General features: G+C 41.4%; 2 protein-coding genes across 4 annotated transcripts in view; one reads left to right on the forward strand and one right to left on the reverse strand.

The window, feature by feature from the left end:
- Positions 1-15,132, forward strand: part of gnpat (glyceronephosphate O-acyltransferase) — a 24,864-nt gene extending 9,732 nt beyond the window's left edge. For all 3 annotated transcript variants that reach the window (XM_079639093.1, XM_079639095.1, XM_079639094.1), the window contains exons 7-17: positions 1,496-1,571; positions 2,078-2,229; positions 3,767-3,897; positions 4,215-4,438; positions 6,294-6,545; positions 6,627-6,706; positions 6,971-7,111; positions 8,414-8,513; positions 8,687-8,780; positions 11,550-11,611; positions 13,477-15,132. In XM_079639093.1, the coding sequence (XP_079495219.1) occupies positions 1,496-1,571; positions 2,078-2,229; positions 3,767-3,897; positions 4,215-4,438; positions 6,294-6,545; positions 6,627-6,706; positions 6,971-7,111; positions 8,414-8,513; positions 8,687-8,780; positions 11,550-11,611; positions 13,477-13,520 (1,356 nt within the window). In that variant the 3' untranslated portion in view covers positions 13,521-15,132. The remainder of the gene's footprint in view (positions 1-1,495; positions 1,572-2,077; positions 2,230-3,766; positions 3,898-4,214; positions 4,439-6,293; positions 6,546-6,626; positions 6,707-6,970; positions 7,112-8,413; positions 8,514-8,686; positions 8,781-11,549; positions 11,612-13,476) is intronic.
- selenol (selenoprotein L) overlaps positions 1-22,706 on the reverse strand; it is a 193,465-nt gene that overhangs the window by 142,927 nt on the left and 27,832 nt on the right. The gene's annotated exons all lie outside the window — the stretch shown is intronic.

Consider the following 22,706-nt stretch of genomic DNA (forward strand, 5'->3'; position numbering starts at 1 on the left):
AGGCTATATACCATTTTATTTTTTAACCATGCAGCAAACAAACAACAACAAAAAAAAGCTACAAATATATATTTATTTTTTTACCTTTAAACCGTTTAACTGATCGTATTAATCGGTCAAAATGTTTACTTTCGGTTAATGGTTAAACGGTCAATATGAGCATCCCTAGTTCTTATTAACGCTACAAACGTTATTCAGTCAAGTGCAGTGAGTAATTTATTAATTTTTTTATGTGTCTTTTGTTGTTTGATTGACATTAGACTGGAATATTAGGCTGCTGTCTCTTTAAGAACGAATGCACGGATCTAATATACTGATTCAATGTTCTTTTCGTTTGCATTCACCTAAGACATAAACAACTGGGTTTGAGTGATAGCTCGCCAAGCCGGTCATTTTGACATATTTTTGTGTGAAGGCCTTTTTGACGGCTTAGACGCACAACCGAAGCTCAAAGTTCACTTAGCGTGTCTGTGCTCTTTTAATAACTTTTTAATATCAAGCACGTCCTATTTTAGGAAAGTCGCATTACATTACTTTACTAATTTGCATGAAATTTTGGCTTTTAATAGGAGAAAAAGTGCACCTCTGCAGTTGGGCACAATAATTGTTTTATTTCTATTATCATATATTCATAATTGTTGGAAGCCGAAATCTAAACTCAATTTTTATTAATCGCACAGCCCTACTTTTCAAACTGCTCTTAACCCTCTTATAAACATGTAACTGGAAGGGCATTTTACCTTTGATCCATACTCAGTTCAAACAGGTTGATACTGTAAGTAGGTTTGGAACTGACTATTTAAAGGAATAGTTTACCCAAAAATAATCCCATTATTTAAGCAATCCTATGTGTATATGACTTTCTTCTTTTAGCCAAACACAATCTGAGTTATATTAAAAAACAATCTGTCTCTTCCAAGCTTTATAATGCGAGTGAGTAGAGCCTCAGGTTTAGAAATCCAACAAAGTGCATCCATCCATCATAAAAGTAATCCATACGGCTCCAAAGGGTTAATAAAGGCCGATGGGTTTTTGTAAGAAAAGCGATGGGTTTTTGTAAGAAAAATATATATATTTATAACTTTATAAACTATAATCACTGCCTTCCGGTAACGGCCGTACGCAAGTCTAGTTCTGGCGGAAGAGTGACCTCTGACCCAAAACTGCGCTTCAGAAGGCCTTTATTAACCTCTGGAGCCGTATTGATTACGTTTATGATGGATAGATGCGCTTTTCTCGACTTCAAAATGTCAGGCTCTATTCACTCCCATTAAAGCTTGAAAGAGCCAGGGTATTTTTTTATATATAACGCAGATTGTGTTTGGCTCAAAGAAGAAAGTCATGTACTGTACACCTAGGATGGCTTGAGGGTGAGTAAATTATGGGAAAATTATCAGTCTTGGGTGAAATAACCATTTAATGTATACTTCCATTCTTGACAGTTGAAAATATACATTGTTGAAAAGTATTAACCTGTTATATGTTGTTTATTCAGAATGGTTATGCCCCAATTGAGTTCTTCCTGGAAGGAACAAGAAGCAGGACGTGCAAATCTCTTACACCAAAGACGGGTAATTATACATCGATTATTAATTTGTAACATCTTTATACAATTTCAAAAACAGGCAGGCTGTGCTGCTGGGACATTTTTTTGTGTGTTTCATTTTGATAAAAGCTCTTTGCTGACTTCTGCATGTATTGTGCAGCGTCAAGGCTTTTCCCCACTTTTCTGCCTTTTTTTATTGCTGCACAAATAAATTCAAGGTGACAGGAAACATTTTTTTTGGGGTCTGTATTGCTTGTTCACAGAAAGTGAGATGCCAGCTAAATGAAATTTCACAGGATTTTCTCAATTGAATCATAGTCCCAGAATGAAATGGCGCCCCTGACTAATTTATGGCACAAAGGTTCAAAACGACAGCTTGAAACCTGGAGAGCCCGACGGTGGCAGCTCATCAATCAAACCGAACAAAAGCAAATTTAGATGAATGAGAGAAACAAAATGGTCCACCTCTTTTGAACACCGTTTTGTGTCAGCTTCATCTCCCACACTCTTTCATTTCTTCTTCTCCCTCAGGGTTGTTGAATATTGTGATGGAGCCTTTTTTTAAAGGAGAGCTATTCGACGTGAACCTGGTTCCTGTCAGCATCAGCTACGAGAGAATTCTGGAGGAATCTCTGTACGCCCGTGAGCTGCTTGGCGTCCCGAAGCCCAAAGAGTCGACCTCGGTACGCGTGGCCTTCTTCTACGCATTCATGCATCATTATTTTTATTTTATCAACACATACACCATTGTTTAAAAGTTTGGGATCGGTTAAGACTTTTTAATGTTTTTGAAAGAAGTCTCTTATGCTCACCAAGCCTGCATTTATTTGATAAAAAGTGATAAATACAGTAAAAACATAAATTTTGTGAAATATAGTTACAATTTAAAATAAACTATTTTGACGGGGTTGTATAATGCCCTTTTCACAAGATTTAAAATAAGTCTTTGATGTCCCCAGAGTGTGTATGTGAAGTTTTAGCTCAAAATACCCCACATATATTTTTATATAGCATGTTTAAGTTGTCTTTTTTTAAAGGGTGAGCAAAAACGCACCGTGTTATGTCTGTCCCTTTAAATGCAAATGAGCTGCTGCTCCCGTCACAGAGGGGAGCTTCAAGAGCTCGTGTCCTTTTACCTGCCACTTTTACCTGCCACCTTTTTTGCACTGACAATTGTTCAAACCGAAGTCAGAAAGATGTAGAGATTTAAGAACAATCTTCTAGTCATTGATTAGCACATTCTGTCATGATAATCTATAAATCGTGTTCCCGGGGCGGAGTTTATGTAAATTTTAGGGTTTGTGATGTCATTAACCCTTGAGGAATGTCGTGTAGTCCTTACCAGCCGTTTGTTGTAGTCCTTGAAAATATCTACCTTTGCTTTGAACTTTGAGCGTTGTAACTTTGCAGATGTTGTTTATGCTCAAACAGCAACCTTACTAACTAAAGTTAGAACAGTGAAATTATATTCAACCACCCCTTTAATATATTTTAAAATGTAATTTATTCCTGTGATCAAAGCTGAATTTTCAGCATCATTACTCCAGTCTGCAGTGTCACATGATTCTTCAGAAATATATATAATTTATATAATATCCTGATTTTCTGCTCAAGAAACATTTACTGTTATTATGTTGAAAACTATTGTGCTGCCTAATATTTTTGAGGAAAAATTGACACATTTGGTTTTAGATTCGTTGATGAATGGAAAGTAAAAAATTTTTTTTGTTTGTAACAATGTAAGTCTTTTGATCGATTTAATTCATACTTGAATACATTTATTGAGTATTAATTTATTTAAAAAAAATAACGTACTGATTCCAAACTTTTGAATGGTGTGTACATTTTTTAAATATGTACCTAGAAAGAATAAATCATTTTAATATTTCTCATATAGTGTACAAATGGATGGAGATATATATATATACCGGTACTCAAAAAATCCTAAAGCAAAATGTATATATCTATATATTTAAATACCTATATATATTTATGCAAAAAGATAAGTCTTTTTGTAGAATATATTATGTTGAATAAAGTTTATTTTTCTCACCACTTTAGCAAATATTCTGTTTGTGTTTCAGGCATAAATTCTCACTCAATGTTTGTAAATGTATGCTTGTGTTTTACTGGATTTTTTTTTTTTTTTGGAACATTCAGACATATTACTGGAAAGACAGACCTCAGAGAGTTAATTGTTCTGTTTTTGTTGACTCTCAGGGTTTGTTGAAGGCCCGACAGGTCTTGAGCGAGGACTTTGGCAGTATGCATGTGTACTTTGGTCATCCTGTATCTTTGCGCAGTCTTGCAGAGGGAAAGATAAACCGCTGTCAGTACAACCTGCTGCCAAGGTATGACACCTGCAATCAGACAAAGTTTTTCACTAAAGGTCAACATTATTCACACAAAGCATGCTAGCAGACACATAGTGTGATTTGCTTGCCTTACACAATGGCATGCAGAGTTTTCTGATTCTTGTTTAATGATGTCACAGTACATTATGTTAATAAAAAATTAGAGTTTGGGTCCCACTTTATATTAGGTGTCTTTAACTACCGTACTATGTATGTACAAACATTTAAACTAACCATTTGACCTTCTCTGTACAAAGTGAAATATAATGTTGAACCTCACGACTGACTTAAGTGTTTTTATTTTATTTTATCAGGTACATTCCTCAGAAACCCAGCACAGACAATCACGAGTTTCTGAACGACGCTGCGTTCCGTCTGGTCCGCATGCAGGAGGAGAACATGGTTCTGAAGCCCTGGGTTCTCATCGCCACGCTGCTTGTGCAAAACCCGGATGGCCTGGACCTCTCCTCTCTCACGGAGCAGACCGACTGGCTTAGGCACCTGGCACTGGCGTTTGGAGCGTTCTTGGACTGGCCTGGTAAGAGACTAATCACTGGATTTGCCAAAGCTGGTGTGAGAGGTCAGCCCGATCTCATCCCAAGGCGTCTAATACTGACGCTTTTGACATATCGTCTACATCCAACGCACATGGCACCCTTTAGCGTCAATATGAGACGCAGATAGATATGGGCCAGAAGGCACCTCCTAGCGGTCTAACCCTAACCCTACCCCAGACCTAAACCCAACCATAACCGAACAAAGCTCTGTGCGTGTCATATTGACGCTAAACGGTGCCATGTGCGTTGGATGTTGACGAAATGTCAAAAGTGTCAGTATATGACGCCCTAGGATGAGAATGCGTTGGAGAGGTTCATGGGATGTTTGAAAGCGATTCAGAGTTTTTTGAGTCTGACACTTAGGGCCCTATTATACCGGCGGGGCAATGCAGCGCCAGGCGCGACACAAGTGTTCTTTGCTAGTTTCAGCCCGACGCAGTTATCATTTTCACGTCCTGTGCCACGTTGTTTAAATAGCAAATGCATTTGCACTAGGGGTGGAACGGTACATGTATTCGCATTGAACCGAAACGGTACGTCACGGTTCGGTGCATGAATTTACACAGAGAATACACGGTATAAAAATAAATAATAATAAAAATCTGCTCTCTGCAGAAAAAGCAGCCAATTACAATTCCCTTGTTGTATAGCCTACCGAAGTTAATGAAAAGTTTATGATAATAATAATAATATTTAAGTTGTACCGGCAAAAGTGCGTGTTCAGTACTGATCGCGAGTGTAAACCTTCACATACACACTCTGGGGACATCAAAGACTTATTTTACATCTTGTGAAAAAGGCATTATACCACCCCTTTAATAAAGCTGATGCACGTAGATACGGCTTCCTCCATCTCTGCAACTGGTTGTAACAGGCGCAGTATTTTTTATTTTATTTAAAGAGCAAATTCCGCCATGGCACGAGCACAACTGGCTTTTAAAAGGAGAGGGAGATGAGACTCTGGTTGGTTAGTTTATTCCACGTTAAGCCCAAAACACACACATTCCTCATTAAGAGAATTGGGACAACCCTTTTAAACCATGCGCCGGGTGCGCCGAACATTTTTCCATCGTTAAACTAGCAAAAGTGGATTCGGACACGCCATAACTGCACTTGTGCCGTGCACTTTAGACCATGCGCTTAGATCATTAAAATAGGGCCCTTAAAAGAATAGTTCTCCCAAAAATTCTGTCATCATTTACTCACTCTCAAGTTGTCCCAAACATGTATGAATTTCTTTGTTCTGTTGAACACAAAATAAATAATATATTTTGAAGAATGTTGGTGACTAAAATTGTGGGGCACCATTGACTTCCATAGTATTTTTTTTCATATTATGGAAGTCACAACTGTTTAGTCACCAACATTCTTCAAAATATCTTCTTTTATGTTCAACAGAACAAATAAATTCTTACATGCTATAAACGAACATTAGTTGTTGCATTATAAACAAACATGAATTAACAATCAACAACAGTATATACAAATGACATTGAATAAATGTTCTCTTTGATTGTTAACCAAAAGTCCTAAATGAAATAATTTCAAATATTTGATTACGTACAGCCAAACTATTTGTATCATTGAATAAAGATCTCTAAATTTGATAGTTTAGCCGCCTGAAATGGTATCCGATTATCATATATCATATTCTTCATATTTTCTTAGAATGGCAAAAATGATCATGCATATCTCAAGGATATGCAGAATCTGCTTAGATAAAGGAAATGCGCTCAATGAATAATTCATTGCAGAGAAATCCAATAGCTTTATGGCAGCTTACTTGGCCTTAATTTGAACAATCCTCAATAATATGATCTCTCTGTCTCTCTGTAGATCACGCGTCCTGCAGTGAAGTCATCAGCTGTAGTTTAGCTCTGCACAGACACCTGTTGACTGTGTCCGCGGGACACGTTCAGCTGAGCGTCACGGAGGCGCTGGGGGCCGAGACCACACCAGAGGAAGCCGTGTTTCACCGAGCCGTCGTTGTGCTCTCTTGCGCCTCCTACAGGAACCAGATCCTCCACGTGTTTCTGAGACCGGCTCTGTTAGCGGTGGCCATGCAAAGCGCAAACTCCAATAGAAAAGGTGTGAGAGATATCAATTGCATACATGTCTTTACTTGTTTTACTCTTGATTTGTGTAATCATAGAGTAATTTCTGTTCTAGATGACATCTACAGCTGTTTCAGTTTTCTGAGGAACATGTTCTCCAACGAATTTATCCTTTGCCCTGGGGACTCGGTTCAGGTTCGGGCACATTAAATTTGAGTTTGAACATTAGGAATCCTTTAAAAACCAAATCGTTGCTTTCTGATGTGAAACTAAATCAAATTATGTACATCTCACTTCTAGTCCTTTCTAAGTGTTTCTAAGACGTGTGTGTGTGTGTGTGTGTGTGTGTGTGTGTGTGTGTGTGTGTGTGTGTGTGTGTGTGTGTGTGTGTGTGTGTGTGTGTGTGTGTGTGTGTGTGTGTGTGTGTGTGTGTGTGTGTGTGTGTGTGTGTTTTTGTAGGACTTTGAAGAAGCGTGTTATTTGCTCATGAAGCGTGGAGTGTTGCAGGTATTGGAGCATGAGATCGTGATGTCAGCGAGCGGTCACAGCACCCTTGCTTTCCTGTGTGCAGCTCTGGACCCCTTCCTGCAAGGATACCAGGTGACACCTTACACACACTGTGCAAATGTACACTACCATTCAAAGATTTGGTAAAAAAAAAAAAATTCAACAAGGGTGAATTAAATTGAACAAAAGTAAGTTACATTAAAGTAAATTACATTCACTACTATTAAAGTAGATTAAAAAACAAAACAGTTTTTTTAAATTTGTAATAATATTTCACAATTACTGCTTTTGTTGTATTTTTTAATCAGATTAATCTAGCCTTGGTCTGAACATAAGAGACTTCTTTCAAAAACATTACAAATCTTACTGACTTCGAACTTATGAATAGTAGCATACATTATAGTCTGGTGATATGTTTCCATTCATAGTTGCAAAATTGGAATATTGCATAAAACAAATGCGAATAAAGCATTGTTTCCACATGTTCAAGAGTACAAAATCGTCACTTCCTGGGAAATTGTGCAAAATATCTGTAATGATAATGTTGCTGCAATCCAGAAAGCCAATGTGTCTTTTTTTTCCTACATCATGTAGGGCCCTATGATTTCCGCGATACAAAAATTTACGGAATTCAGTCATAAAAATTAAATTTTATGTATAACGTGCAATGTCACAGAATTTGTCAAATCTTGGATGAATAAATCAAAGTAGGTCAAGACACTTCAATCAAATTGCGATATGGACTAATGTCTGTGAATATTAAGCTGCAAGAAGACCATTTACCGTAAATATGAATCCTGCATTCTGTGTGTCTCTGTGTGAATCATGGTGCAGACACGCTGCTCAGAGTCACTTCATGAGCATTTTACCGTTTCATTAGATAAAACGTATCATACACATACAGAAAATTTCAGTTCATCACGGCAACCCGTCAAAATATTGCAATAAACGCTGTCACGTTCAGCGTTTGGCGGCCAATGCCTGATGGTTGATGATGCAATCGTGCGAGATGGTTCTTCTGCGAGGACAGATTTTTGCACAGCATCTCAGATGTTGGTTTAGTCATTCTGAAATGCCTGAGCCAATGCAAATGGTCCACTGGTTAGTCCAGTTCTCCAATCGCATCCTCTGTTGAGGCAAAGGTTATTGTTGCGCTTTGAGAGATTTATTCGGTAAATGTGTTTCCGGTATAGTTTCCATCCAGCTTTTTCTATGCAATATCCCAACATTTGCATAAAAAATAGGTGGATGGAAACAGCTAGCAGTTGTCTGTGGGAAGATTTAACTAGTTGTTCCTGTATAATTGTGCTTAAGGGGTTTTCACATAGAACACCAATCTTGGGTTCAGAAATTGCTATTGCAGGTCATATTAAGTTTGTGTGTGTATTTGTGCAGGTGGTGTGTCGCTATCTGTGCGAGGAGACTAACGAGAGCCTTACAGAGAAGGAGTTTGTTCCCGCTGTGAGGAACTTTGCACTGAAGCTCATCTTAGCAGGTAACACAGGGTGACAGTGTTTTGGCTGTTTACATATCAGGTCCTGTTCACACTTGGTATTGACATCCATCGCAGATGATCTGTGCATCTCCTGTGCTGTGTATGCTTGTGATTAGATTTCGTAGATGTGAAATTGTTTAAATCTTCTGTTTTCTCCCTGTGTTTGTCACCAGGCCGTCTGAACTGTTATGAAGCTTTATCCTCAGACCTTCAGAAGAACACTCTAGCAGCTCTCTTGAGGCTCAAAGCCGTGCGTAAGGTCAAAGTGTAAGTCTATCTTCATATAGTCTTTAGGGCTGGGTGAAAATATTGATTTCTCGATTTTAATAGATTTTCATTTTGATGAACCGATATCGATTACTAAACCTCTGTTTAGTTGATCAAATATACAATATAATTGCAATGCCCTAGCCGTTTAATGAGTGTCCAGATGTAGTCTCGGATGAAAGCCTTGATGGTTTAATAGGTCGATGGTGGTGAAGTTGCAGTCAGGTTCTTCCAGGTTGAGTAAAGAATGACGAACTTCAGTGATGTTATTCTGACTCAGTTGTTGTAGGAAGAGTCCTCTGTCCCGAGTGGAAAGGTACAACATGGCTTGTAACTTTGAGAGCCCGCTGATGCAGGGAGGTCCCACGGCATCACGATAGGACTGGATGTCTCCACTCTTGATGCAGGGTCACTTGGATAGTGGCCTTTTAACTTCTGCAGAGGTCACACCCCTTGAGTTGGCTTGACCAATGAAAAGGGTGTAATTTCAAGCGGGAAACATTTCTTTGTTTGGAGGTTGACTCATTTGAGCTGGGAATTTTGTGTCCCTTTATTTTCTGATTAATATAACTAGCATACAATGCACATTATGAGGAGATGTACCCCAATTTTGTACCTCAAAATTATACAAAGATCATTTTGACATGAAAAATAAGGTTAGGGTATCTAATAATTCTATCATAAGGCATGCATAAAACGGTACACAATATACAAGAGACAATATAAAAAACAGTACTACTAATACACACATTATCATGCACAATATGCATGTTTATTAATAGAAAAGTTAATTGAATTAATGGAGAGAAGTCCTTTTTATGGGCATTACAGACGTAAATCAGTTTCAATAGGGTATGAGGTTCTACATCTGGGGTTAGCTGCAGTTCGGAGGAAGTTACATACAACTCCACCTCATGGTTTGCTTGTTGGGTGAGGGCTATTGTGGATTATGTGTTAAATGTAACAAATGATTGTGTCTGATCTGTCTCAGGAGGCGTTTACATTACATTTTTTTAATGTGTTTTGGCCGTTCATTTACACAACAACAGCGTTTTGGGGGACGTTGTCGTCTGTACACGAAAAATCGCAAAGGTACATCGTTGTCGTGTCTATGGCTCGATAGTTACCGGTAGCTAGAAAAATTAACTCCTGAGAGGAGCATTTTGAGAAGTATATGCTCTATTTTACAAATTCAATCAATATTTAATAAGTTTGAATAAATCTATCATGAAAACTGACCCTGGGCACTGAAGCTCATGGGCCACCCTCCCGTGCCATTTATACGGCAAAAATAGTTTTTGCGTGTATATGATACGCAGTTTTCGCGTGCATATGATACGCACTTTATGGTGTGTAATATGCACGCACTCCCCACCCCTAATCCCACCCAAGGGTTTTCAGTGCGTAGCATATGCATGCAAAAAACTATTTTGGCGTTTAAATGGTACGAGAAATAACATTCGTGGTATAGATACGAACTTTCATGAGATCGTGTTGCCCCCCTACATGACAACCACACCCTCCAAAGCAGGCGATAAAGTGAAGAAAGTAAACATGCGGTCAACTGTCTTTATGAATAATTTTCTCAGAGATGTTAAATTACTGAAGGCTACCAGGAAAGCTAACTAAGTTTATTAAATTCATTCACAATGTACACATTTATTATTGATCTTATGCCTAATACAGGGCCATAGGCAGGGCTTTATAATCACTGAGGTCCTAAATTGAAGTTTTTAGGGGGTTCGGGAGCTCCCCCTGAGGAAATTTTGATTTCCCGATGTGCATTTCAAGACGTTTGAAGGCCAAAAAAGGATAAGAAATAGCTTTAAAACCATATCAGTGGGCAGTAGATTATTTGTCAATACCTGCTCTCTCCTCATCTCCATCACGCTTTCTTTTTCTCTCAGTCTCTTTATCCTGCCCTGTCTCTTCCCCTCCTAAAGCTGAGTTTTTTTTTTTTATGTACTGAAGGCTACATATTGTATTATACTTAATACACATTCATTATTACTATTGTGCCCTATTGTACTATCTCGCCCTTGACTGTAAACTGAAGTGTTGAGTCGCGCTACTAAAATACACGCTCAGCAGCTTCTGTGTCATATAGCCCGCCTACTGTGATTTGATTGGTCATCTCAAATATTCTGACATTGACAAACAGTGACAGATCAATGAGGCTCAGTTGAACACACACACACACACCCTGTCATCTGTTTCTGACGTGCACTGAGGAATGAAGAACGCGCTGATTATAACAAGACAGAGCAAAGCTTGCCGCCTATTTCATATGTTCATATATTTCATATATGTAATGATCAAGATCGAAGCCAAGCCTTGTGTATAGGCCCCACTATTAAGGGCCCCTGGGCACATGCCCAGATTGCCCGTATGGTAGATTCGGGCCTGATGACCACCACCGTTTAAATGTTTTAAATATAATTTTATTTCAAAAAAGTTATTATTGTAACGTTATTACTATAAAAACGGCCTTATATGCAACCTACATGTTTGTACAAATCAGTTGTTAATTTTAATCTGTAATATTATAGTAATGTACCTACTGACAGGGTTCCTGTATAGTTTACAGCATTAGTTGAGAGATTTTTTTTTTTCTTTGAGGAAAATTTGACATGTGTACCTGATATATATCCAAATGAATCAAAATTTGTGTCAATGCCCAGCCCTAATAGTCTTTATTTCATTAGATGTGTAATGGGCTTTTTAAGGTTATGGTTGTTTAACTGAACTGAACTGAACTGTCTCTCACAGAGGAGATCAGGTGACGTTGAGGGTGAACAAGATTGCAGTGAACTCACTGGAGGATATGCTGGGTAAGAGTGATGTCATCAAAATAGCTTGTGTTCAAGTTTGGCAATGTTTGAACATTCACATTCTAACATAATAATCTAAATATTTCTGTAGTATATATATAGTATGTACTGCATAGTAAGTTGCATGGGATACGTAGATCATGTACAGTGCTACGTTTGGCGATAACAACTAACAAGTATGCATACTAATGCATTATCCCATAATGCAATGTTGTCGACATCTAGTGTGATGAATGGATGGGAAGTAAATTCAGTAGTCACTTTTGAAATCTCTTTCTTGACTTATTTATGTGTCATTTTATCACACTGTTAAATATAAATTTTTTACACCAAATAAAAAATAATAAGAAAAGGTTGTTTTATATTTTTGAGATAAGTGTACAGCACTTAAACATCCGTGTCATGAAGTCATTTGACAACAAATGTAGCATAATAATGTTTGAAATGTTTATCGTGGAGTACTTTCTTGTTGTACCGTCATTTAGTTTTTATTAACTAAACCTTAAACTACCGTAGTAAAATGTTTTTATTAGTAATTAAAATATAATATAATTATTAGATAAAAACCTTTTAAAAAATCTGAAATAAAATAAGTTACTACAATTTCTTAATCTAAAATGTTTAAATAAATTAAAGCTAAATAAAAAAAACTAAACAAATTTTAAAAACACATAAAATTACTAAAACTTAAACTCAAATTAAAATGAAAACTGAAAATATAAAAATTTAATATTTATATATTATAATAATATATGAACAATACTAAAATAATTCAAATAATAGTAATAGCAATATTCAGGGCGAACAGTGAAGTATACGAGGATTTCTATTTTGAACAAAGTCTCAGTATATCGGCCCCATTATTGCACAACACTGTTGTTTTTTTGTGTAAGATATTATATTTACGTGGATTTAATTGTTAGGCACAAACACACTTTTGCTGGAGCAAAAAAACATTTTACATAATTTAATTTGGTATAAATGAAAACTATATTCCAGACCTAAATGGCGCACACAAGACAAGACACACAATTTATAACCATGAATGTGAACTGCATTACAGTTTAGAGATTACACTTGTATTTGTTTAGAAATAACACATGATTTTAAACAGTCAGCCAGAAACCAGAAACATCATAAGATTTATTTAAAATATTTGAAATAAAATAAATGTATAACAGTTAAACTTTTGTAATAAGATGGACCCAGGAAAACTTACAATTTTTATCACAAGTACAATTAAACAATCTTTTACAAGAGATGACATGTATATTAAAAAATTTTTAGTCTTTTTTTTCTCAAAATTTAACTTTATTAAATGTTTGTATTTATTATGTTATTTGTATTGAATAGCATGTGAATCTGATATGGCAATACATTTAAATACAACAACAGCTAAATATATAACAGGTAAAATGTAAACCAGTCAACGCACGCATGTATTTACAAATTAAATAATTAGAAAGTAATTATAGATAAAGTAAATTGTAGTAAATCCAGAGACTTTCTTTTTAGAGAGGATTTATGAATGGAAATGGGACGCTGGTAGGTCACATGACAGTAACAACATGGCGGATGTAGTATTTAATTCATACTACCCACATTCATACTATATAGGACATACTTTTTAATCCGTCGTGAATCAAGTCCAAATTCAAATGTAGTTCCTACTCAGACCGAGCGTGATTTCTGATTTCGAAATTCCGTCGATAGCGAGGAAAGAGTTTGTTTGTGTTCCTCATTTTACACTGTGACCCAGTTCTTGTTGTGTTGCTGTGCCGTACTGCCATGACCTCCTGCTTCTCCGTTGGATTTTACAGCTCCGCTCATCTTAACTTGTTGACTTGTCTGTTCCTCTGTCACAGGAGGTACAATTCCTACCCAGAAGCCCGTCCTCGCTCGACTGTAGTCGTACACGTGCAAGTCTCTGGAGGGCCAAACCAAACTAAACTGCCTTCATTAGCATAATGCCAAATTTTGCAAGGTGGCACGGCTTCGCTGACTACAAAGGTTACCTGTCATCGAGCTTTAAAGGGACGTCACGCTTTGCCATCTGGGACGCTAGAAGCACTCTTCTTATCTCTCTCCCTCTTCCACAAACTCGACAGCAGGTTTGCCGCGTCTGTGATCGGCCGACATCTTTTATGTGTTTATCAGACGAGGTTTAAACTGCTCTGATGTTGCCATGCATATGAAGACAGCGACACTTTTGATGTTTTTTTTATCCCCGTTTGAACATCCTGTTACCACCGTTTGCGCTCGTTTTAATCCATGTCAGCACTAAAGAGCCTTCGCTTTGATTCCAGACACTGTTACTGTTTATTCTCACTGGATTTTTGTCGGATCGCTTTTCTTTTCTCCGTGACTTGTTCGATTTGAATTATTTTCTTTTGCTCTCTAAATATGGCCGTTGTTTTGCTTTTGCTATGGATCGAGGTTTTTTTTGGGATCATGTTACAAAAATAGGTCAATCAAAAGTGTCGGGGCTAAAGAACAAATGTAAAAGTGAGTGTCTGCTCTCATAAGGGAAGCTTTTAGTGTTCTAATGAGCCAAGTATGGAGACTTTTCATTGCCATGACAGTGTTTACGTGCCTCTTGTCAACTAAACCGCTTTTCTGCTAATACAAAATAATGCATAGTGAAGCGACATGTTCTCAGTCATATCACTGCATCGTTTGCATATTTCACACTGTCTTTCAGTAATTCTTATCGTGATTAAAAAAAAAACAATATTTAAAAGGTTCAGACGATACAGAGGCATGTCGCACTTGACATCAGGAATGGTGTCAAACTGCTGAATCTCTGCTCGCTCTATTCTGAAAACCTCTGTAATGTTTTGTTTCCAAGTATTACATCAATTTTTCAGAATTAATGAATTAAGAATTAAATCGTACTGACTCAGATCACAAATGGTGTGAAGGTTAAAATGGTGTGAAGTTGATGCATGTCAGTTTTGGTTCCCTGCCTTTGAATTTTCACACTGTGACCTAAAACTGAACTATATACAAAGTTTAGATACATTTATGTGCTGCACAGCAGTCTTTCTAGAAAGAAAAAAAACCCCATATGTGGGGATTTGAATGGAAATTCAGGTATATTTTCTATCCCATATTTTGGATGGATCATTCAGACATTATCTGTGGTCACCGCATGGATGATGCAACTATAAAACTCAAGCCACATAAAGCCATAGCGCTCATCTGCCCTGGGTTTGGGTTGATTCTTGAACAATTCATCAAATTAAGTAAAAAAAAAAAAACCTGAAACCATATTTATGTTTACATTGACAAGCAGCTTTTTACATAATTAGATGAATTCGTCTTTCTGGATTGAAAGGGTATTGCTTGACAGAGTTTGTAAAAATCACTCCTTTGACTTTTGGACATTTTATATCCATATTGATCGTGTGTCTTTCTAATAATGTTAATATTGTGATTGAACAGAGATTGTGTCTGATACATTTTGAAGAAATGACACTAAAGACTAAATATGCATTAAAGCTAAGTAAAACGTGAATGCTGACCGTGTTGTGTGTTTTTATAATCTGTATGATTAATAATTTGGGTTCAGTCGTTTTATTAGATTTGTAAAGCCCCCTTGTGGTGAAAATCACATTTTGACATGACATATAATGTTTATATTTGCATGTGGTGTTTTTAATATGCTTTAAGACAAACCATGTGCAATACATAAGTCAACACCATTGCTGAGTATTTTCTGTCTCAAAAATGCAAATCGCTGGTGTTTTTGACGTCACAAACTACCTTGTAACAAATCAGATCAATAGGTTACTGTCGTAACCCCGGTTCTCTGAAACATCGAGTGGAGAGATCCACCTATGGGAAGGGCATCCGTACCTGACCTCTGCAGAAGCATCCAATTGCACCAAGTCTGGCTAGACAGACAGAAGCGCGCAGCCAATGCCAGGTAAGGCCCCGCCCCCTTACCTAGTGGCATATAACGCCTGCAAGCGCTGCTATTCTCCAGTAAGTATATTCGCTTCTCGTGCGGCAAGCGGGGCAAAGCTGGTGGATCTCTCCACTCGATGTTTCAGAGAACCGGGGTTACGACAGTAACCTATTGTTCTCTTTCATCATCTCGTGTTCGAGATCCACCTATGGGAGAGACATGGACAGCTCCCCGATTGCCCAATACACTCACAGTGAGGTTCTGAAAGCCAGAGAAGGACGGTCGCCCCAGGGGGGCGGTGCCAGACACGTCCCATAATCATGAACCTGCAATCCTGACGCACACACATAACTGCTGTGCACATGCAGGACATGAAACATGTATGTGGTAATAACCCCAGCAACACCAATGTGCATATATACACCCAAGAAGGATTGGAAATACGTGCTTGGTGACAGGAATGTGCATGGCCTGCCGGCCCATTCACTCCTTATTCGTTACTTCCAACGGGGTTACAGGGAAGGGCTAAGAAGACCCCACCCCTAAAACCGAATGTGCTACCGAAATTCTGGTGACATCCAGCCGGTAGTAACGCACAAAGGTATGAGGAGAAGCCCAACTGGCAGCGGAGCAGATGTCCTGCAGTGACACTCCCCTAAACAAAGCCCAAGAGGCGGCTAAGCCCCTTGTGGAATGAGCTCTGATGCCCCCTGGGGGCTGCACTCCCTTAGATTCATAAGCCACAGCTATAGCATTCACAAGCCAATGTGAGAGGCGTTGCTTAGATATGGGACTCCCTTTGTGAGGGGGCGCCCATGAAATAAAGAGCTGGTCGCTCTTCCGGAACGCACTGGTCCTGGTCATATATGTCTGTAAAGCACGGACAGGACACAGAGCATTTAGCCTCTGATCCTCCGGGGAGGAAAACGGTGGAGGGTGAAAAGCGGAGAGCTCCAACACCTCCGAAGTGAACGCAGGGAAGCACTTCGGCATGAAGGCCGGATTAGGCTTAAGGGAAACCTTATCTCCACTAAGAGAGAATTTAGTGCACGAGGGATGAACCGAGAGTGCATGTAGCTCACTGACACGTTTAGCTGATGCCAAGGCCAAGAGCAAAACTGTCTCGAAGGACAGCAGCTTAAGGGAAATACTTCCCAGAGGCTCAAAAGGATGTTGAGACAGAGCCTCCAGCACCATGGAGAGGTCCCACTCCCTTTTTCCATGAGGTATTGAAGGAAACACAAAATATCAGGAACTGAGCACTGATAAGATGTGAGACCACGCCCATCGCACCACCCTTCGAACACTTGCCACTTACAGCCATATAAGGACCGTGTAGAAACGGCTCTGGCATTCTGTATAGCGGCAATCACACGCGGCGAAAGCCCCAGTGCGCTTAGGTTCGTCCTCTCACGGGCCAGGCCCAGAGAGCCACCCTGTCCGGGTGTGGGTGGTAAATCTCCCCGTTCGCTTGGGACAATAGGTCCGTGCGTGGGGGGAGGCGCCACGGCTCGGCATATAACAGAGGGATTATCTCCGCCAGCCACGGTGCCTTGGGCCACCTGGGTGCAATCAGAATGAGAGACAGGCTCTGCTCTCTCACCCTGGCCAGTGTTGGAATTATCAAGCACAGGGGAGGAAAAGCATACAGCAGCACTCTGGGCCATGGGTGGGCCAGTGCATCTACCCCGAGGGGTGCGTCCACGTCCTTTAGCGAGAAGAACATAGGACAATGGTAGTTTTCGCGCGAGGCGAATAGATCTACGGTTGCCTGTCCGAATCTCATCCATAACATATCCACTATCTGGGGGTGAAGGCGCCAATCTCCGTAGATTGGATTTCCCCTTGATAGAAGATCCGCGCCTCTGTTCAGAATGCCCGGAACATGAGTCGCGCGTAACGACAGGAAAACCCGTCTGCTCCACACCAAAAGCTTGTAAGCTAGAGCGTGAAGTTTCGACGAGCGCACGCCGCCCTGACGGTTGATATAAGCCACAGCCGTGGTATTGTCGCAGCGTACGAGAACATGATGTCCCTGCAGGCGAGGCAGAAAATGATTCAGAGCTTTCCAAATGGTCAACAGCTCTAAATAATTTATGTGCGCTGAACGTAATCTGCTCGGCCACAGACCGTTCACCGTTCTGCCCGCCTGGGTGGCACCCCAGCCTGTTAAGGACGCATCTGTCGTCACAACTTTCCGCATCATAACCGTCCCCAGAGGGGTTCCCTGTGCGTAAAAGTCTGCGCTCTTCCAGTGTCGCACGGCTGCCGAGCAGGCGCGCGTCACTATTACAGAGCGGCAAAGATCGCGAATCGGGCTGAAATGTAGTGACAAAACCCATTTCATGAACGCTCTCATTCTCAGGAGTCCCAGTGGCACAACTTGGATGGATGAAGCCATAAGACCCTGCAGCCTGAGGCATGTGCGATATTGCACTCTCGCCCCCTCTCTGAACTGCGATAGACAGTTCATTAGAGAGAGAACGCGCTCTTGAGAGAGACGCGCTCGCATGGAGACTGAGTTCAACTCCAAGCCCAGGAAAATGACATTCTGACTGGGTGTAAAATTGCTCTTGCTCACATTCACTCTGAACCCGAGAGATGTGATGTGCGCTAGCACACGGCAGGTGTCCTGCAACACTTTCTCCTTCGATTCGGCTATTATGAGCCAATCGTCTATGTATGTCAGAATCCTCAGACCAGACATTCTCATGGGTGCTAAACCCGCCTCCGCACACAGACAAAAACTGCGAGGACTTAGACTGAGCCCAAATGGCAGAACTGTGAATTCGTAACATGTGCCTTGGTAGGCGAAACGAAGAAACTTCCTGTGTGGCGGATAAATGCTTATATGGAAGAAAGCATCTTTCAGGTCTACCGATGTGAACCAGTCGTTCTGTTTTATGGCGCGGGCGAGCGAGCCATGAGTTAGCATTCTGAAATTGTATTTCCTCAAATGTTTGTTCAACACACGAAGGTCCAAGATAGGGCGGAGAGAGCCGTCCTTCTTTGGGACCAGGAAATAACGAGAATAAAATCCCTGATTCATCAGACTGGGGGGCACCACCTGAATAGCTTCCTTGTTTAGGAGGGAGGATATTTCCTCTTTCAGAATGTGTGAAGCGTTCTCTTCCGTGTGTGAAGAGAGAACGCCGTTGAAATGCGGGGGTTTCATTGCAAACTGCAATCTGTAGCCCTGCATTATAGTACGCATCACCCACTCGGGAGCCGAAACCGCTTGCCAAGCCCGTTCGTGACTCGCGAGTGTTCCCACCCGAGCCGCAGCGGAGCTGTGTAAGCCCAGCTGACTCATTTGTGATGCAATGGCGCCATCTAGTGGATGAACTAGGGGCGACATGCCGGGGTTTAGAAAGATGTTCTCTCTCTGCAGGGAGATGAATTCTCTCTGCGGAGAGAGATCCTCTCTCCGTAACGAATTCATTTGATTCGTTTGTTTTAATGTGTTTTTTTTTTTTTGTGTGTTTTGTGTTGGGGGAACACTGGGGCCGAAGCCTTTAATAATTTGGTGAGGGGAAGTGAGTGTGTGCGGTGTGGTGACACTGCTTTGTGACTTTTCCTCACAACAGACCCCTCGAACGTGAGGGGGGAACACACGTTCAACAAACACATGGGCTGGGCAGCCTCGCGAGAGACCCTGCGTCTTTTGGACAGGGGTTCTTGGACATGAAGAGAGTCCAAAGGGCTCGTAGCCCGTGAAAGTGGACTCGATGCCCCACCGGCCGAACATCAGGCAGGCCGCTTGCGTTTCGAGTCGGTGGGGGTAGGGTTAGATGGTCTTCCAACCGCGGCCGCGGCGGGAGTAGATTTTCCCCAGTGCTTAGCAGGCGGTGGGTTATTCTGCCGTGGGGCGGGGGGTCTGTTGCGGGGCCTTTCCTTGCCCTGGTGGAAATGTCGTCCCATGGCAGGTGGGTTAGGCAAACGCGCAGGGGGTGCCTGGCGTGGGGCCGCCTTCCTAGGAAGACATAACTTGAAGGCCTCATCCTCCTTCTTTTTGTCGTCACACCGTTGTTGCATCAATGCGACGGCGGGGCCGAAGAGAGCCCGGCCGGGCTCCACCGACGCGCCCGCGATGCGCCGCTTCTCACTGTCAGGAAGGCCCGACAGGTTAAGCCAGAGCGCGCGCTCTCCCACCACAGAAAGCGCCATAGAGCGCCCGCAGGCTTGGACGGCCTGCCGAGCGTTACGGAGGACGAGGTCGTTCACCGTGAGGATCTCCTTCCACAAGGTTAGAGAAGGAGTTCCCTTTTCCAGCTGTTGCCCTAATTCGTCCAAAATCTCCGCCTGGTAAGCGGAGAGGAGTGAAGAGACGTTCAGGGCCCTGACAGCCAAGGCCGAGGATTTATATGCGGCCTGGTGAACTGAGGCAGAAAAACGGTCCATCTTGTTGGGCAAGACCGGCTTCGGGGGAGCGAGCAGCCCTCCCTGAGCGGGGTTAAGGTGCCTGGCGATGGAAGGCTCGATAGCGGGTGGGTCACCCATACCATGAGCTGCCATGTCCTTCACCTCAAGACCCGTGAGACCGTGTTTGAAGTCGAGGGGGTCGCTCCAATTGTTCCTCATGTGCTTCGCGCACGCTGGAAGGATGGGGAAGAGTTGTTTTCTCGGACCGGCAGGGGGTCCCAGCACTTTCCCGTCGTAAATATCCCTCTCCTGGTCGGTGGCGCTCTGTGGAGCCGGCCATTCCATGTTGAGGCGAGCGGCCGCTCGCTCACAAACTTCCAGGAGGATGGACTGAGGCAAGGCCGTGTGGGCGCTAGCCTGGGGAAAGCCAGAGGGCGGGATGGCCTCCTCGTCCTCTGAGACCCCAAGAAGGGCCGCGTCATCCTCATCGCCGGAACCGGCCGGTTCGTCGACGAGCATGAGGTTGCCCGCGAAGATGTCCTCTTCGGGGAATGCGGGATTGGGCTGGTCAGCCCAAATGAGAGAGGCGGCGCCCCGGGAGTCCCCCGGTAGCGCGTCGTCGTCACCGTGTCCCCCATCCGAGTCAGAGAGGCCGAGCTCGGAGCACTGGGTCGCTGCAACTTTCAGACGACGTCGTAAAAGCTTCTTGGGCAGCATAAGGCAGTGACTGCAATTTTCCGGGTTCTCCAAGGCTTCTTGAGCGTGTTTAAGGCCCAAGCAGACCACGCAGAACGGGTGAAGGTCCTTAGCGGCGATGAGCGCACCACACGCGGCCGGGCAGGCCCGTGATAGGCTGTTCCCCGGAGAAGCGGCAGGTTTAGACAGCGACATTCCGGAGAAGAACTCGGAAAAATCCGTAGCGGGCAGCCGTGGAAGGAGGAGCAGGTGAAAAACAGCGAGAGCGCGGGCGGCTCCGAATGCAGAACACAGCAGAAAGGCTGAAAGGACGACTGTCACGTCTGACGGAGGCTGATCAGGCGATATGTCCTCCTGAAGACACGAAAGTGAGCAGCGTAATCCATCCGAACTGTGTCAGTGCAGAGATCGCGAGAAGCGAATGTCAACTGGAGAATAGCAGCGCTTGCAGGCGTTATATGCCACTAGGTAAGGGGGCGGGGCCTTACCTGGCATTGGCTGCGCGCTTCTGTCTGTCTAGCCAGACTTGGTGCAATTGGATGCTTCTGCAGAGGTCAGGTACGGATGCCCTTCCCATAGGTGGATCTCGAACACGAGATGATGAAAGAGATCAACGTGTGATCGTCAACGAGTGGATCTCTGAATGAGTGAGTGGAGTGGAGCAATACTAAATGCATATTCATAGAACCACATACTCTAAATGAGGCAAGGGTGTAGAGTTATATTCAATCTATTTTAATGCATGAATAATTTTTTTTCACGGAAAAATCGTTTAAATATTCATAAAATTTTTTTTAAGAGATAAAGAGTTTTAAGGGATACAATTATTGACTACAGGGGGTCAGAAAGATTTTTTTCATCAATGTCACCAAAACTGCATTTATTTGATCAAAAATAGCCTACAGTAAAAACAGAAAGATCATAAAATATTGTTACAATTTAAAATAACTGTTTTCTATTGTAATATATTTTAGTATGCAATTTATCCCTGTGATGGCAAAGGAATATCTCTGAAAACGTCTAAACAAATGTTCTAATATGTGCTATGTTTATACAAATCGAGGTCTAAACAGCTACATTCTCGCCTAAAAGAAACTCTCGAAACTATATTCCGTGACACAATAACAGTAGCTGCTAGTATTTGTAAAGTTTTGTTTTTCCGCCATTGATGCTCACTCTGTGAGAAATGCTGCCACTGCAAGTAGATCCGGCAGAAACAAGCGGAGTGATACAAATTGTGAATCGGTTTCCATGTAAAATTGGGTTTTATCTACACTGTAAAAAAAAATTACATCCCCAAGTCAAAATTATCTAGTGACTGGTCTCATCTAAATTTTAGTCTGACATATTATTTCTCATTGAGCCAAATTTAACAGACTATTGCAACAGTTAATTCAATTTTTACAGTGTACCATACCAGCATCCTTACTCCACTATTCGGAGTCACACAATCTTTCAAACATAACTCTAATATGCCAATTTGCTGCCCAAGAAACATATCTTATTATTTTTGCTGCTTAATATTTTTGTGGAAACCATTTTTTTTCTTTGATGAACCATAACCATATTTAAAACCATATTGATTCTTTGATGAAGAGAAAGGTCAAAATAAATATTTTTTTGTCTCACATTATAAATATCTTCACTGTCACTTTTGATCAATTTAATGTCTCCTTGTTGAAACAAGTATTACTTTATTTAAAAACAATGCAGAACCTTTCATTTAGTCAACATGTATTCCACTTTATCACTTACAGGCCTTTGACGTTGTTGTGGTTTTATCAGTGTTGTCCTCTAGATGGCAGTCTTGGATGTATGATTTACCAGATTACATTAAGCAACCTGTGTATTTCGTGCAGTTTGATACCTTCACCAAATTTGTGCAGCCAAGCAAAACCTTTTACTCATATTTCCTTCCCATTTCATTCGCCTTGTCAACCGGATATCAATCAATATGCCAGCAATCTCTTCCACTGAGCACACAGAGTACAGGACACGTCCACTGCTCGCTCTCTTGACATTTCCAGTGTTAATGTTCTAGCTACAGATCAGTATTGTAATTGTATCTGTTTCAAAAACTGTTTCTTTTCTTATTAATATATCCTAGTTGTATTTGATTTATCAGTC

This window comes from Phoxinus phoxinus (assembly GCF_949152265.1).
Source record: "Phoxinus phoxinus genome assembly, chromosome: 16".
Classification (NCBI taxonomy): domain Eukaryota; kingdom Metazoa; phylum Chordata; class Actinopteri; order Cypriniformes; family Leuciscidae; genus Phoxinus; species Phoxinus phoxinus.